Source organism: Candida tropicalis (assembly GCF_000006335.3).
Source record: "Candida tropicalis MYA-3404 genomic scaffold supercont3.11, whole genome shotgun sequence".
In the NCBI taxonomy this organism is placed as follows: Eukaryota; Fungi; Ascomycota; class Pichiomycetes; order Serinales; family Debaryomycetaceae; genus Candida; species Candida tropicalis.
In genome coordinates this window covers 403,271-419,327 of record NW_003020040.1, presented here as the reverse complement: position 1 = coordinate 419,327, position 16,057 = coordinate 403,271, and the positions used below count along the sequence as shown (strand labels likewise).

Below are 16,057 nucleotides of genomic sequence, written 5' to 3'. Positions count from 1 at the left end.
TTCGTAAATCTGATTTACCAATACATCATGGAGTATTATGGTGTTGAGATGAGAACTACTTCTACAAATAATCCCGCGGCAAACGGTCAAGTTGAAGCTATCAACAAATCCGTCGTTCAGTTGCTTCGTGCTTACTGTGGTCTTAATTCTGCACATTGGTCTACTTATTTGAAAATTGTTCAGTTTACTTTGAATACTCATTGGTCTAAAGCTATTGGTATGACTCCTTATCAGGCACTCTTTGGTAGAGTTGCTCGTGATCCAGTGGGTTTGTCAGATTTGAGAATGGTTCACACTAATGCTGATGCTGCTGCTTTGGTTAATCGTACCCAGTTGATCCGAACTTATATCAAGGATACATTGTCTAGGTATCAAGATGATATGGAGAAAAAGGCTAACAAGGGGAGGAAAGGTAAGAAATATAAGTTAGGAGAATGGATTTTGTTACACCGAGATGCTTACTATACGCTGGTAAAATACAAGAAACTTACCCCAGTTTATTATGGCCCATTCAAGATTGTGAAGGTGATAAACGAGAATGCTTATGAGTTGGACTTGCCTACTATGGTCAAGAAAGATAGGGTGATTAATTCCAGATATTTCAGGAAGTACTTGTTAGATGAAGTGGCTTTCCGTGACGTGCCGAGACCAGGGAAAGAAAGTGAAGTGAGAGCTGCTGAAGTTAGTGCTATCTTAGGTTTAGATTTGGAAAACAAGATGCTTGATGTTACTTGGTTGGGTTGTCGTCCTAATCACTGTACTAGGGTGCTGTTGGATTGGTTCAACAAGTTTGTTCCCGTCCACTTGAGACGAGCTTTGTTTGAGAATGCTAAAACATTATTTAGTGATAGAATTGCTGATACTTCCAATACAGACGAGTCTTTGGTTTAATAAGGGGAGGATGTTGTATTCTGTGATCTAGATTTGGATCACAATACATTTGGATTACTAATCAGATTTGATATTGCTTATGGAATGTTTTGATATTGGTTATGGAATGTTCTGATATTGGTTATGGAATGTTCTGATATTGCTTATGGAATGTTCTGATATTGCTTACGGAGAATGTTTGATATTGATTACTAATGCTATTGCTTACTAATTGATGTTGAGTATGACTCATCGATGAATTCATCTAATTACTATTTAAGTAGATGAATTCCCTTTTTATTTTATTTTTAGATGTTTCTTTTTAGATAATTAATCAATTGTTCTATTGTTTTCTACTGAATATACTGCTTAAAATTTACTGAAGAGTTATAGCTGTCAATTGTTCTACACTACAATTGTTATTGATTCATCCGAAGGACAGTTATAAACTAAAAGCTGAAAACACCCTGGTTTTCCGGACAGTGTGTAGACGGTTTTCTAGATATTCAATTAATTATGCCAAAAAACCCTCCAATATCTCGTGGCTACTATTGCCATAACATCGCATATAGTCATTACCCAGTGAGTCATGAAATCCATACTTCAAGTATAAAGATCATTATACCAAAAACACCCAGCCACATTTCATTTCAACTTTTCTTCGAAATTTCCTACAAATTTCACACAAATATTTACCAACATCACCTACACACTCACCATTAGCACACACCCACCATCACACCCACCAACACCAACACCACCACCAACACCACCACCATCACACCTATCCCACCCCTCTTGTCCCACCAACCACGATTTTCCAGGTGTATTTTTTTTTTTTTCCCACTTAATTTTTTATCGCGCAATGAAAAAAAAATTTTTCACCACATCTTTCATCTCCCCATGATACGACGATTCATCATGACTGCCCCAAAAACAAAAGCTCCTAAGAAAGGAAAAGTTCAAGACTTTGTATTGAAAACCCCAAAGGGTACCAAGGATTGGGCCGATAAGGATATGGTCATTAGAGAGGCCATCTTCGGTACATTATCCAACTTGTTCAAAAAACACGGTGGTGTCACCATCGACACCCCAGTCTTTGAATTGAGAGAAATCTTGACTGGTAAATATGGTGAAGATTCTAAATTGATCTACAACTTGGAAGATCAAGGTGGTGAACTTACTTCTTTGAGATACGATTTGACTGTCCCATTTGCCAGATTTGTCGCCTGCAACAACATTGCCAACATCAAGAGATACCACATTGCCAAAGTCTACAGAAGAGATCAACCAGCCATGACCAAAGGTAGAATGAGAGAATTCTACCAATGTGATTTCGACGTTGCCGGTAATTACGACACCATGGTCCCAGATTCAGAAATCTTGGCATTGTTATGTGATGGTTTGACTGGTTTGGGTATTCAAGATTTTAAAGTCAAATTGAACCACAGAAAGATCTTGGACGGTATTTTCGAAGCCTGTGGTGTCAAAGAAGAAGACGTCAGAAAAGTCTCCTCTGCTGTTGACAAATTGGACAAAGTCGAATGGAAACAAGTCAAAGCTGAAATGGTTAATGAAAAAGGTCAAGACGAAGCCGTCGCCGACAAGATTGGTGAATTTGTCAAACACAATGGTTCTATCCGTGAAGTTTTGGAATACTTGCAAGGAAATGAAATCATCAAATCTAGTGCCACCGCTCAAGAAGGTATCAAGGAAATGGAAATCTTGGCCGACTACGTCGATGCCTTCGGTATCAACAACTACTTATCCTTTGACTTGTCCTTAGCCAGGGGTTTGGGACTACTACACTGGTTTGATCTACGAAGCCGTCACTGCTGCCTCTGCTCCACCAAAAAACGCCTCTGAATTGAAAGCCAAAGCTAAAGAAACCGAAGAAGATGCTTCTGCATATGTCGGTGTTGGTTCCATTGCCGCTGGTGGTCGTTACGATAACTTGGTTGGTATGTTCTCCAACGGTAAATCCATCCCATGTGTTGGTGTCTCCTTTGGTGTTGAAAGATTATTCTCCATCATTAAAAACAGAGCCAACTTGGAAAACATCAGTGCCAACCACACCGATGTCTACGTCATGGCTTTCGGTGGTGGTGAAGGCTGGAACGGGTTCTTAAAAGAAAGAATGGAAATCACAAACAAGTTATGGAAAGCCGGTATCAATGCCGAATACTTGTACAAAAACAAAGCCAACATCCGTAAACAATTTGATGCTGCCGAAAAAGCCGGCGCCAAATTGGCCGTTATCCTTGGTAAAGAAGAATACCCACAAGGTCAAATCAGAATCAAGGTCTTGGGTCAAGGTGAAGAAAACGAAGGTGAGTTGGTTGAAACCGAAGAGTTGGTTGCTGCCGTTCAAAGCAAGCTCGATGTAGAGGTCGATGACATCGCTCGTATTATCAAGGGCATATAGAATTTCTGTATATTCATCATCTAATTTTCGTCTAATTTTTCTATCTTGTATCCGTGCTTCTCTTTACCATCACGTTTGACTCTATTCCACACTCTGTTTACATCATGTGTGATAAACCACCAAATAACTCCACACCATGAGGTCACTTGTGGCAATGGATCATAAAACTCAGGGGCAATTTTTCTCAATTCTGGCAACTTGGTCCAAGCAATGTATGGGAAATCATGATGTTCATTGTGGTATCCAACGTTCCAGGTAAGAAGATTCAAAGATCCATAGTAGGAATATGTCTCTGCTGGTAACAACTCCTTGGAAATGTTGGTACCTTTAATCATCTCTCCTCTTGGCACATTATTCTCATTCAACACATAATGTTCAGCAATAAAATGTCCAGCACATGGGTGCAATGAACCAGCCAAAAATGTACTCATAATAAAATACCCCAAAGCTTTCCACCCCAAATATTTCACCATAAAATGATCAAAAATCAACTGGAACATCACATTCAACAAATGAATATATGTAAACTTAATCTGGGTAATAAACATTGGTCTCAACGCATAAAAGAAAATCTGACATGTTGCAAAGAACGTCTTTCCCAATGGGTTTGATAATATAATAGCTTCAATTCTGGTTGGCAAATCTGTATCCAAGTATTTATCACCCAAAAATTTATGATGCAATTGATGGTATGGTTGGAAAGATGCAGAATATGGAACACCTATAGGGATATTGGTAAAAATGGCAAACAATTTATTATGGATTGGTTTCTTGAACAATAAATTATGAGACAATTCATGGATCGCAAGGAAAATAGCCTGGTTGGCGGTGGCTCCAATAACATACGCCAAAATGAAAAACTTCCAGGACAAAACAGGAGTCTTTCTAAGGTAGAAGGCAATTGATATTTGTAACAAAACAATACCAATCACATACCACTTGGTCTTTGGTTCATACCCTGTGAGTTTTCTCACCTCAGGGTATTTCTGCATAATCATCTTTCTTCGAACAACATGCGGTTCACTTTCTTTGGTCCAGTAAAACTCATTCAACACATCAATAGGAGCATCTGCATGGTGGAGTATTAAACGTGTATGTGGTCTTGTTATTCCTATGTTTAATCGATTCCATGGTTCCACGTTGTCTTGAAAAAAAAAAAAAAAAAAAAAAAAAAAGAGAAGAGAAAAAAAAGGTGATTTTTACAAGGTGATTTTTACAAGGTGATTTTTACAAGGTGATTTTTACAAGGTGATTTTAACAAGGTGATTTTTTTTCTCTCGCATCGATCGTTTATTTCTAGAACCCATCAGCAGAGTTTTTCTACACACATCACGAGTGATCTACCAATCGTCATCGTCTGCTACCAACTGATCAACCATCTTTTCCAAGCCTTGACCAATATCCATCGTAATTTCTTTGTTTTGTTTCGAAATCATCAGCTGAATATCCTGAATAGTAGCAGGAACGGTAACTTGCTTTTCCTGCTTCTTCTCCTTCTTCTCTTGTACTCCACTTAGTATCTTCTTTCCTAAAACAACCACCGCATCAGTTCGTTTCCTCTCCACATACTCATCAACTGCATCTTGTAAATCACATTTCGAATAATCACCAACAACCATGTTGGCAATATACGGACTAAACAACGCCTCGTCATTGAAATCCTTAAACTGGTACTTGATCAAAGAGCAATCTCGGAAATTCACATCTTCCTCAAAGAAAAACATTCTTGTAGGACGGGTGGTACTGTCACTGGCAAACCTCTTCAACACTGCTGTTAAATACACCACACAGTTTCTTCTCGAGGTAAACACTTGCAACCATGGAGCATTCTCTCTAAGCAAGTTCAAAATAAAACGTAGCACCATCAATCCATCACCCGTCTTGAGATAAACCAACACCTTCTCCACGTATCGAAAAGCAAACCTAAGCAACTTGTCACGTTGTTCATCCTCCCTTGTAAGTCTAACAATACCAAACATCACTACAAGATGTTTCAATACCACCTGTTCATCAAAATCACTACTAATCATCTTGAACAAATCAGTTTCAATCTTGGAAAATGGAATCTTTTTGACAATATTTGGCCCATTCTTGTACCTCTCAGGACAATAAATATACCCAAGTAAACACACCAAAAACACATTCATCACATTAGCATTGCTGAACCGACGCTCAGAATTCCCATTAACAATATCAACCAACGCGGTGGTAAACCAGTGTTTCTTCAAAATTGCACTCATATTAGCAAACCCCAACTGGTGCTCCGAAAGTCTCGAGAAATGAGATCGCAAAAACCAGTATATAGCATTAAACTTGTCATCCACGGAATTGTAGATCACCCCAATTTGGTTATACGGTTCACTCAATGCAGGAATCAACATGATACATAAATTATAGTACTGAATAGCTTTGACATAACTCCCCATGTGATTCCTCTTATTTGGCAGCGACTTGAACTTGAAAAACTCCTTGTTTGACAAACATGGAACAACATAGTTTGTGTCGATAAAAGCTTGGTTCCGCAACATATCTCCCAAACACAAACAACACTTGTGGCTCAAATGAATCACATGACCAAGAAAATTGTCATCTTGACACTCAATTGCATTCCCAGATACCGTAAACCTAAACTCTTCAAGAAACTTGTCAGGAATATTGGGATTCTTATACTTGGTTGTAAAATATTTCAACAACTTCCCATAAAACTGGTATATCTCTTTGATGTATTTCATAAAATTATCATTAATCTTTCTCATTTCAACTGGCCTAACCTTGAACTCCCCCGGTCTACCTTCCTTTTGACATTTCTTCAACTCACGATTCTGCTCTTCAAAGACTACAGCATGCTGCTGTTGGAAAAACTTGATTATCGGGTAATGGAAATCCGTCCACAACTTGTCAAAAACACCAATGGCATCAAACTCCATTTCTGGATGTTTCAGGTACTGGTCCAAGTCATTCACGATCCATGTATATATCTTTGCTTGGACCGAAGCATTAAACCCAAGAAGCAACGAATGATCACTAAACTTTCTGCTTAAAATTTCTTCCAACTGGGTCAGGTATGTTCTAATGGCATCCATGGTTATTATTCAAATGTATTATTGTAATATTATAACCGATCATAACGGTGAATCGTGGTGTATACATCAAGAAGAAAGAGGAGAAAAATTTTTTTTCTTGTACATTTTTTTTTTCTCTGTAATCGCTTTTGCCATCATTATCAATGTCTGAAGAAACCAACGTTCAAGTATATGTATACGACTTATCCCATGGGTTAGCCAGGGTGTATTCACCTATGATCCTAGGTGTATCCATAGATGCAATCTACCACACATCTGTTGTCATCCGTAATAAAGAATACTATTTAGATCAAGGAATCAAGGTCAACTCACCACCAGGTAACACAAAGTATGGAACCCCTATAGAAGTTCTAGATATAGGTAAAACCTACATAGACGACGAAATAATCAACGATTTCCTAAATGATCTCAAAAACCATGAAGATATGAAATACCATGCTATGAGTTACGACTTGTTTACTAATAATTGCAACCATTTCACCGACGTGTTCATTGATTTCTTATGTGGCAAGAATTTAGAAGAAAGAATATTGAACCTCCCAGAAGTGGTACTAAACACACCTAATGGTCAGTTACTACAACAAATGATTGGAGGAGGTGTAAATTTTTAAGTGTATCTATTGTGTGTATAAAATATATAATAATAAAAAATCTCCACTTCTGTGTGTGGTTTTTTTTTTTTTTTTACAACCCTTTTTTTTTTTTCTATCAACCATGCTGTCTAAAGATTCCAATAGTTCCAACATCATGGGTGATTTGGAATACCAGGATTATAGAAACAAGTTCTGGTCTTCGTCCACTCCAATTAACCTGCTGTCCAAGCCAACCACTTTTCAGCCGTTGGGGAAAGAAGAATCATACACAAGACACATTAGATCAGAAACTTTCCCTGTAACCAAAGATGAATCATTCTATCCAAGTGATACTCATCCAACTAATAAATACTTGAAAAACACCATGATGAATGCTCCTAGCTATGTTCCAAGTAATCTCAATTACAACAAGCAGTATTACAAAAAAGACGACAGCTTTGAATCATTACAGGATGATTATAACAAATTAAAAGGGGAATTGATATTAAAGAACCAAATCATTAAAAACCTCACTGACCAGATTAACATGATGACCAAAACCGAAGCCAGATCATCTAGTTTCAAGTTACCCAAAAACCACTACCAATTGTTCCAGGATTTGCTGAAAACCTTGCAGGATAAATCCATTGAGTTGCAGGAAACAAACCAACGGTTAGAAGCAGTGTTGGTTGCCAACAATTTTAGCGACAACTATGATGTGGAGGAATTGAGCCACAAATTGGTCCACAAATTATCTCAGTTACTGCAAGAAAACGAAAATCTTTTGAAAATCATTAGCTTTGGAAACAAAACCAACTTGTTGATTGAGATTGGGTTGTTGAAACATGAAATCCAACAGTTGAAAAATGAAAAGTAATTAAAATGCACGCGGGGTGACCATACATCTAAGGCGGGAATATACAACTGTCTATCGTATCACTCTATTTAAAGATCCTGCAATCTGATGATGACAAACAACTTGAATTTTTTTGCTTTTTTTTTTTCTGTGGTCTACTCTCTTCTCCCCTCCTCATCAGCGGATCAACTCTATTGTTCTTACTTTAAAATGTCATAAGCAATGATTGTCATAAGCAATGATTGTCATAAATTCCTACTTTCCCGTTAATTCTTACTCTATGACGTAGCATTTTTTTTTTCAATAACCTACGCCATGTAATGTCTAGAACAGGGGGCGTGCAAAGCAATCACATTGTTATTACAAACAGTTTACTATTTACAAACATCCACAAAAACTGAGCCCGGGATCACAATATCATTTCAACCCTACCTTCCCTCCACCGCGCTACGTTGCTCTTGCGTCGAATTTTTTTTTTTTTCTCTCTCTTCTCTCCTTTCGCTGTTATAAATAGAAAAAATTATTCCTTAGCGTGTTATCGGAAAATCTGGACAACCTTTTTTTTTTGGCATTTCTATAAGAATACTTTATTTTTTCATCCCTTTTTTTTTTTTTTTTTCAAAAATACATTTTCTACAACATTATCTAAACAAATGCTAAATCATGGCTACATCACCTACTAGTTTTCATTTTGAGAAGCAGACTATATTACCTTCATCTGACCCAAAAAGTCCATTCTTTTGTAATCTCCCTCCATATGATACCAAACCCATCGATCGATTAGTGGAATTTTTCAAGTACTGGAAATACTTCATCAAGGCTATCTTGTACTACTTTAAAGAAATCGTTCTTGTCAAAGAATTAGAAGCGAATTTGAATTACCAATTAATCAGTGCTGTACAATTTCCAGGGTTTAAGGATTTACCTCCAAAGATATTACAAGATATTCTGATCAACAATGGGACCAATTCACCAAAAGCATCGACCCCAACCAACGAATTGAAGAAAACATTATCAAACTCAAGTGTTTCCACCGTTGGTACTACATCTAGTGATAAACGTCCAGGATTGTTTAAACAAAAATCAAATGGAAGCAATACTTCCTTCCTCAAGGCTGCAAACCCCCTCCACAAAAGAAACGTATCTTTAAACTCCCTTCGCCAAGTCACTACTGCAGTAGGCGCAGTTGCAGCTCCACCAACACCTCCACAGCCACCTGTACCTACCAACACTTTGCCACCAATCCCTAAACTTGAACCGACTTCTGACGTCAGAATCCCTGAGACTTACTTCCCCGATGATTCATTGTATACAAACTTCCCATCGATGTTGCTTAGTTCCCACCAATCGGCATTCAATAACAGTTATAAGCTCAGCAAGGAGTTAAACACAAAGTTGATCCCACGTTTGGAAATGTTGTTGAAACAACTCTCCCACAAGATTAAAGAAATCAAGACTTCTTTGAAAAACGAATCATTTGCTAACGACGATTTGTTGAAGGATATTTCCAAAACCGGTCAAGTATTGTCTGCTTATATGGAAGCTGTTGAGCTTTATTCCAAGGACATTCCCGTCACCAAGAAATGTCTTTCTGATGGTGAAGAAATCGGGGTGTTGGATGACCCCTTGTTGGTGAAATTACGTGTTGACTACCGTTTGAAGAACCAATTGATCTTGGAAAACTACATGTTTGCTTCATACATAAACTTGCAAAACATATCAAGGGATTTGTTCACCTACGTCTTGAAAGAATTGACTTGGGTGGTTGATAAGTTTGGGAAACTCAACTTCAACTCGGAGTACTACCAATTTTTGAAATCCAAAGTCAGTGCATCTTCAACTCAAGACTGGAAGTATTACATTTCCCACAATTCGTGTTTTGTCAACACGTACGAGTCCACTCCAGAGAATCCAAAGAGAGAAAACAGAAGTGTCAAATCCATTGTGCTTCCATATACCAACTCTATCCACTCGAAATGTATCCGATTTGGTATCTTGTACAAAAAATCCAAGTTGATGAAAAGCTACACGAGACATTACTATGTGTTGTCATGTAACTACCTCCATGAATTCAGATTCGATGAAGATGTCAATGTTGCTAGCAAAAAATCCAAGGACAAGATTGGTGGATTTGTTGGTCATGATGACGAACCATTGAAATCATATAACCTTAACGAGTATAGCATTAGTTGCAAGGATAGTGACGGGTTCAAATTTGTCCTTACCAAGAATAACAACAAGTCGTCCAAAAAGACCTTCAAATGTGCCACAGAAACAGATTTCAACAACTGGTTTGCGGATTTATCTGATTTGTTAAAATTTGGAAACAATCACTACGAAAGATACTCGTTTGTGCAAAAGAAGGTCCATCTCAAGAAATCATATACTCTTCCAGAAAAGAGAGGTGGGTTCAAGTTGGAATTGGACAATTTGCTGACCCCAGCATTGACTGGTATGTTTACCCCCAAGATTCAAACACCAAAAGATTCTCCTACCGAAGAGAACCCATTCGAAGGCATGTTGTCTGATCTTAAGGTACACACCGCCAGTGGCACTACTCCTACTGAGACCCCATCCAAGATGACACCGGAAGGATCGTCAGCCAATCTCGCACTTGATGCTCAACATCGTGACTACCTCAAGTTGCAACAAGCATTCATGAAACAGCAACAAGAGATTTTGGATTTGAAAACCAAAGAAGCACAAACCATGGAGTTGATTCAAAAGAAGTTGGAAAATATCCAAGAACAGCAGAGTCCATATTTGGGTCCTGCCAGGAACTCGTCAGATTCTCTTTCTTCGTTTGTCATGCCGCAGCAGACAGTTCATGCTGCACATCAGGTCATTTCAAACCATTTGCAACAGCATTCTGATTTGCCAGTTAACTTTGATTTCGGGGAAACCGACGGAAACAAAACCGATCAATCGGTTCCTACATTATTAGTTAGTCAAGATCATTAATATACTCATTATTCTATATAAAACTATGCGCCAATCTGTATACTTTTAGTGCCACTGATATCTCTTTTCACCTTATTTGCTGCATCCACAGACGTAGGAGTTATATTCACATTAAAGAAATTATTAAACTTCCAGATATTAAATTGTACTATACTTTCAAATGCAACTTTATCATAACGATACAAATTAGCGGCATCGATGTTTAACGGAGAATCGGGTTCTGGATGGTCCAATAACATCAATATGGCCACAACTAAATGTTCTAGGTTCCATGCAGGGGACCAACTATCTTTCTTTAATATATCCAAACAAATCTCACCGGTTTTCAAGTTGATATTCGGATGTACTATCGGGGTGGCAAATTTAATGGTTGGAGGATCAATAGGATATGTCATAGGTACGTCAATCTCTAACTTCCATTCCCCACCATAATAATAAGGAGAATCTGTTTTAGTAGGTTTAGCAATCACAGCCTGCCATTCCAAAATATTACTATCTGGTCTAACAGGAGACAACGATACTATCTGACTGTTGGATAATTGTGGAGGTTGTTTCTTGTATTGGTTGAATTCTTTAAATAATCTTCTTTCGGCCATCGTGGAGTTATAGAGTAGAATATATTTTTTTTTTCTGCAACGTTAAATTCTCATCTATTTATTTGATTTCGGATTATCTTGTGAAAATAAAATCCCCACAACTTATTCAGAGAAAATAAAACGGTCGTGCTGGTGTGACAGTAAATGACTCCCAAGTGGGGGGAACGAGAAGAGTCAGTGAATTTTTTTTTTTATGCTGCCGAGGTATGCGAATTGATTATGTAATCGGAGATAATCCACCGCATCACGTGTGTGCAATATGCAAATTTTTCAAATAACCATTAAAATTACACCACAAGTACTTCTAAATACACCACATATACTACCTCATCCATCCATATAATCTACTCTCACATTGTTGACCCATCCACTCCACTTCAAGTTCATTACAAATTCTACAAATCTGATTGGAAAGTCCGGTTTTTCATTTTTTTTTTCTTCCCCTTCTCGCCTGAACCGCACTTGCACTCACACACACCACCGGAAAAAGTTCGCGCTTTAAAAGTGAAAAAAAAAAAATTTCCAAACTATTACTCATTTCTCTCTCTCACTCTTCTTCATCAAACCATGAGTTGTTTAAAGTCTTGCAGAGGTGGTCTTAGGACGTTTGCCACATCTACTATCAAATATGAAAAGAAATTAAACAAGTATTCTTCAATTGTTACTGGAGACCCATCACAAGGTGCTTCCCAAGCCATGCTTTATGCCACTGGTTTCACTGATGAAGATTTCAATCGTGCCCAAATCGGGGTTGGTTCTGTCTGGTGGTCTGGTAACCCATGTAATATGCACTTGATGGAATTAAACAACAAGTGTGCTGAATCTGTCAACAAGGCTGGTTTGAAGGCCATGCAATTTAACACTATTGGTGTTTCTGATGGTATCACCAATGGTACCGAAGGGATGAGATATTCTTTACAACTGAGAGAAATCATTGCTGATTCTTTCGAAACAATGACCATGGCCCAATTGTACGATGGTAACATTGCTATTCCATCCTGTGATAAAAACATGCCAGGTGTTTTAATGGCTATGGGTAGACACAACAGACCAGCTATTATGGTTTATGGTGGTACTATTTTACCAGGTTCTCCAACTTGTGGCACCTCCAACCCAGCTGTTGCTGATAAGATTGATATTATCAGTGCTTTCCAATCATATGGTCAATATTTGGCTAAAGAAATCACTTCTGAAGAAAGAATCGATATTGTTAAACATGCTTGTCCAGGTCCAGGTGCTTGTGGTGGTATGTACACTGCCAACACCATGGCCTCTGCTTCTGAAGTCTTGGGTTTAACTTTGCCATACTCCTCTTCTTCTCCAGCTGTTTCTAAAGAAAAGGCTGCTGAATGTGCTGTTGTTGGTTTTGCTTTGAAACACTTGTTGGAAATCGACTTGAAACCAAGAGATATCATCACCAAGAAATCTTTTGAAAACGCCATTGCTTATATCATTGCTACCGGTGGTTCAACCAACGCTGTTTTACATCTTATTGCTATTGCTTCTTCCTTTGATATTACCATTACTGTTGATGACTTCCAAAGAATTTCTGACAACACTCCATTGTTGGCCGACTTTAAACCATCTGGTAAATACGTTATGGCCGATTTGCAAAATGTCGGTGGTACTCCAGCTGTTATGAAATACTTGATCAAAGAAGGTATCCTTGATGGTTCCCAATTAACCGTTACTGGTAAGACCATCAACGAAAACTTGGAACCTCTTGCTGATTTGCCAGAAGGACAAGACATCATTATGCCAATTTCCAAGCCATTGAAACCAAACGGTCACTTGCAAATCTTGAAAGGTACCTTGGCCCCAGGTTCTGCTGTTGGTAAAATCACTGGTAAAGAAGGTACTTACTTCAAGGGTAAAGCTAGAGTTTTCGATGAAGAACATTCCTTCATCACTGCTTTGGAAAATGGTGAAATCAAAAAGGGTGAAAAAACTGTTTGTGTTATTAGATACGAAGGTCCAAAAGGTGGTCCAGGTATGCCAGAAATGTTGAAACCATCCTCTGCTTTAATGGGTTACGGTTTGGGTAAAGATGTTGCCTTGTTGACTGATGGTAGATTCTCTGGTGGTTCTCATGGTTTCTTGATTGGTCATATTGTTCCAGAAGCCGCTGAAGGTGGTCCAATTGCTTTGGTTGAAGATGGTGATGTCATTGTTATTGATGCTGAAAACAACAAGATTGATTTGTTGGTTGATGAAGAAATCATGGCTGAAAGAAGAAAGAAGTGGACTCCACCAGAACCAAGATACAAGAGAGGTACTTTAGCCAAGTACGCCACTTTGGTCAGTGATGCCTCTAAAGGTTGTGTCACTGATTTACATTTCGTTGACAAAAAATAAACTTAACCCCAGTTTTACTTAAATCATTAATTTGGTCAATGTGAAGGACTAAAATTCAATTCATGATTACAGTTATCTTTATTATTACTATTATTTACATTTTTTTTTAGGCATTATTTTAATACATGTATATATCCAAGAACGGATTCGGTTAACAAAATAGAAAAAAAAAAATTGTAGTTTACTATCTCATTCTAACTATATAGTCTTCTCCTGATTGGGTAATGTATCTAACCCAAGGGTATGATTGGTATTGTAATTTAGGTTCGTTGATTCTCAAATATCTGACTTGAATTCCACTGGTTGTAAAGTAAGGTATTGAGAAATTAACCTTGATTGGTTTTTTGCTTATTATAGATTCTGGGTCATTAACAGCTGGCAAACCTAACTCAGCTCTCATGGCAAATTGCTTACCACCAGGGAAAGTCTTCAATTTCCAAACAAGACAGGACTTTTCTGGAATCCATTTGACAGAACCGTATTCAGGTTGGAATTTAGGAGTATCAGCATCCTCCGGAATTGGAATGATAACTTCAACATTATTGGCAGTCGATTTCTTTTTGATTTGTGCCTTGATGGTACATAAAATTTCAATTCTTGAGTGCTTGTGTACTTTTGTCTTACAATTTACCAACATCAATGGTTTCATAAGGAATTGGGCCGATGATAATCTATACGACATCAATGTGAACTCTCCATCTGGCGGAATAAATGTGATTAATTTTTCATTCTCAAATTTGGATAATCGAACACATTGGTGGAACTTTATATCTTCCATTTCAATATTTTTGTTATTATCTGTGGCAGCATCGGAGTTGCCAGTAAATATACCTTTATCATTCAATCCAAGTCTTAAATCTGGCATACCGGACAAATGACTCTTGATTTTGATTTCCCCTAGGATCTCGCTGGAAATGACATCTCCTCTAGGAGAAATCAACATGTTAATAGATTCAACCACATCCAAGAATGCTTCGTTCTTTTTGTAATGTATTCCGTCCTTTCTCCAACTAACAGCATTGGTAACGGCATTTGGTGGGGCAACCAAATGGGTTGGAGTACTTTTGATCAACGAGTAGTAATCTTGAGTAATGTATTCTTTCAATATCTTTGTATCTGTAGTCTGTGGTACACCAAAGTCCATCATTTCATCCAACAATTCATATATAATAACAAAATTATCCTTGATACTTTCTTCTTCTAACGATTTGAAATATTGGGTCATCACTTCAACTAACTTTGACAAGAAAATAATAATTGTCATTATATTCTCATTCTTTCGAGTCAACGCACATATGTATAAATTGTTATGGTTGATGAATATATAGTTTATCCCTTGGTGATTAATAAATGGTTTGTATTCGCCTTCATCGGCTGTGTTTTCCAATTCCAAAAGCAAAAGAGGAAACTTTTCAATGGTGTTTGCAGGGATATCTCCCTTGTAGTCTCTTGACAATAATGGTTTCCCCTTGATATCCAAGAAATGAATCTGCGATGCCATGTTGTCGGAACTAGTATGTGAGAATTGGTAATTGATAGTTTTCACTCTTCAATTGGTGTAAGATTTTTTTTTTTTTTTTGCTGTCCGTCGTTTGTTGTTGATTTGAGAATTTTTCCTCTTTTTTTTTTTCTTTTTCGAGTGCGGTCCATGTTACGTGTTAAATGGATTAAAGGGAATTGCTACCAAAATGATGTTACCAAATTGCTCTACTAGTAACGAGATAGTCGGTATGGGAGTACCAGGTGTAAATATAAGCATGTTTAGTCGATAGTCTTAATCGTAAGTTACTGGTAGATTTCCTACCATGAGTGTACAACACTCCAACCGAGGATGAAAAATTTTACTGGGATTTTTATACAAAATTTTATTAAAACATAAACTATTTTCAAAACTACAAACTACTTCACCAATACACACTCTTTAGCCTTAGAATTGACTCCTGTTCTTTACACCACCATCATAAACTGTATTAACTTCATTCCTACTCAAGTCACGTGCACATAACACAAAATCATCATAACGCGAAAAAAAAACAATCTTTAATTTTGTGTTGAAATTCCGTGTTTTTTTTTTCACGGGTTGTTATGGTTTCATCTTCCACCACTCGCCTTGTTCTCTTCGAATATTAACAATGTGATACGATAGTAGTTGCCACCTCCACAATTCAGCAGAATAACAAAATAGTAAGCTTCTATCGGTATCATCCCTACTGCAACACCATATTGTAGAGTGATATCCTTTTTAGAGAAGAAGAAGCTTTCTTTTTCAAAGAAATAATGTTTACGAAACTCGTTTCATCACACAATCACCCAAGAAAAAAAAAAAGAAAAAATCAACA

At 37.5% G+C, this 16,057-nt stretch overlaps 11 protein-coding genes across 11 annotated transcripts; 7 read left to right on the top strand and 4 right to left on the bottom strand. All coding sequences in view use genetic code 12, as the record gives it.

Annotated features, from left to right (window-relative positions):
• Window positions 1-27: 27 nt before the first annotated feature.
• CTRG_06156 (uncharacterized protein) lies at window positions 28-891 on the top strand (the record flags this gene model as incomplete). Its single annotated transcript, XM_002546632.1, has 1 exon — window positions 28-891. The coding sequence occupies one exon, from the start codon at window positions 28-30 to the stop codon at window positions 889-891; it is 864 nt and encodes a 287-aa protein (XP_002546678.1).
• An 882-nt stretch (window positions 892-1,773) lies between these two features.
• CTRG_06155 (histidyl-tRNA synthetase, mitochondrial precursor) lies at window positions 1,774-2,736 on the top strand (the record flags this gene model as incomplete). Its single annotated transcript, XM_002546631.1, has 1 exon — window positions 1,774-2,736. One exon carries the CDS (start codon window positions 1,774-1,776, stop codon window positions 2,734-2,736), a length of 963 nt encoding a protein of 320 aa, XP_002546677.1.
• Window positions 2,737-2,833: 97 nt separating this feature from the next.
• Window positions 2,834-3,295, top strand: CTRG_06154 (histidyl-tRNA synthetase, mitochondrial precursor; the record flags this gene model as incomplete). Its single annotated transcript, XM_002546630.1, has 1 exon — window positions 2,834-3,295. The coding sequence occupies one exon, from the start codon at window positions 2,834-2,836 to the stop codon at window positions 3,293-3,295; it is 462 nt and encodes a 153-aa protein (XP_002546676.1).
• A 20-nt stretch (window positions 3,296-3,315) lies between these two features.
• DES1 (Des1p) lies at window positions 3,316-4,293 on the bottom strand (the record flags this gene model as incomplete). Its single annotated transcript, XM_002546629.1, has 1 exon — window positions 3,316-4,293. One exon carries the CDS (start codon window positions 4,291-4,293, stop codon window positions 3,316-3,318), a length of 978 nt encoding a protein of 325 aa, XP_002546675.1.
• A 342-nt stretch (window positions 4,294-4,635) lies between these two features.
• EST1 (Est1p) lies at window positions 4,636-6,378 on the bottom strand (the record flags this gene model as incomplete). The annotated part of the gene is made up of 1 exon (XM_002546628.1): window positions 4,636-6,378. The coding sequence occupies one exon, from the start codon at window positions 6,376-6,378 to the stop codon at window positions 4,636-4,638; it is 1,743 nt and encodes a 580-aa protein (XP_002546674.1).
• A 143-nt stretch (window positions 6,379-6,521) lies between these two features.
• CTRG_06151 (uncharacterized protein) lies at window positions 6,522-6,989 on the top strand (the record flags this gene model as incomplete). Its single annotated transcript, XM_002546627.1, has 1 exon — window positions 6,522-6,989. One exon carries the CDS (start codon window positions 6,522-6,524, stop codon window positions 6,987-6,989), a length of 468 nt encoding a protein of 155 aa, XP_002546673.1.
• Window positions 6,990-7,092: 103 nt separating this feature from the next.
• On the top strand, window positions 7,093-7,827 carry MUM2 (Mum2p; the record flags this gene model as incomplete). Its single annotated transcript, XM_002546626.1, has 1 exon — window positions 7,093-7,827. The coding sequence occupies one exon, from the start codon at window positions 7,093-7,095 to the stop codon at window positions 7,825-7,827; it is 735 nt and encodes a 244-aa protein (XP_002546672.1).
• A 642-nt stretch (window positions 7,828-8,469) lies between these two features.
• Window positions 8,470-10,767, top strand: CTRG_06149 (uncharacterized protein; the record flags this gene model as incomplete). The annotated part of the gene is made up of 1 exon (XM_002546625.1): window positions 8,470-10,767. The coding sequence occupies one exon, from the start codon at window positions 8,470-8,472 to the stop codon at window positions 10,765-10,767; it is 2,298 nt and encodes a 765-aa protein (XP_002546671.1).
• Window positions 10,768-10,790: 23 nt separating this feature from the next.
• PEX4 (E2 ubiquitin-protein ligase peroxin 4) lies at window positions 10,791-11,363 on the bottom strand (the record flags this gene model as incomplete). Its single annotated transcript, XM_002546624.1, has 1 exon — window positions 10,791-11,363. The coding sequence occupies one exon, from the start codon at window positions 11,361-11,363 to the stop codon at window positions 10,791-10,793; it is 573 nt and encodes a 190-aa protein (XP_002546670.1).
• A 567-nt stretch (window positions 11,364-11,930) lies between these two features.
• ILV3 (dihydroxy-acid dehydratase) lies at window positions 11,931-13,718 on the top strand (the record flags this gene model as incomplete). Its single annotated transcript, XM_002546623.1, has 1 exon — window positions 11,931-13,718. The coding sequence occupies one exon, from the start codon at window positions 11,931-11,933 to the stop codon at window positions 13,716-13,718; it is 1,788 nt and encodes a 595-aa protein (XP_002546669.1).
• A 184-nt stretch (window positions 13,719-13,902) lies between these two features.
• APM1 (Apm1p) lies at window positions 13,903-15,219 on the bottom strand (the record flags this gene model as incomplete). The annotated part of the gene is made up of 1 exon (XM_002546622.1): window positions 13,903-15,219. One exon carries the CDS (start codon window positions 15,217-15,219, stop codon window positions 13,903-13,905), a length of 1,317 nt encoding a protein of 438 aa, XP_002546668.1.
• Between the last annotated feature and the right edge of the window lie 838 nt (window positions 15,220-16,057).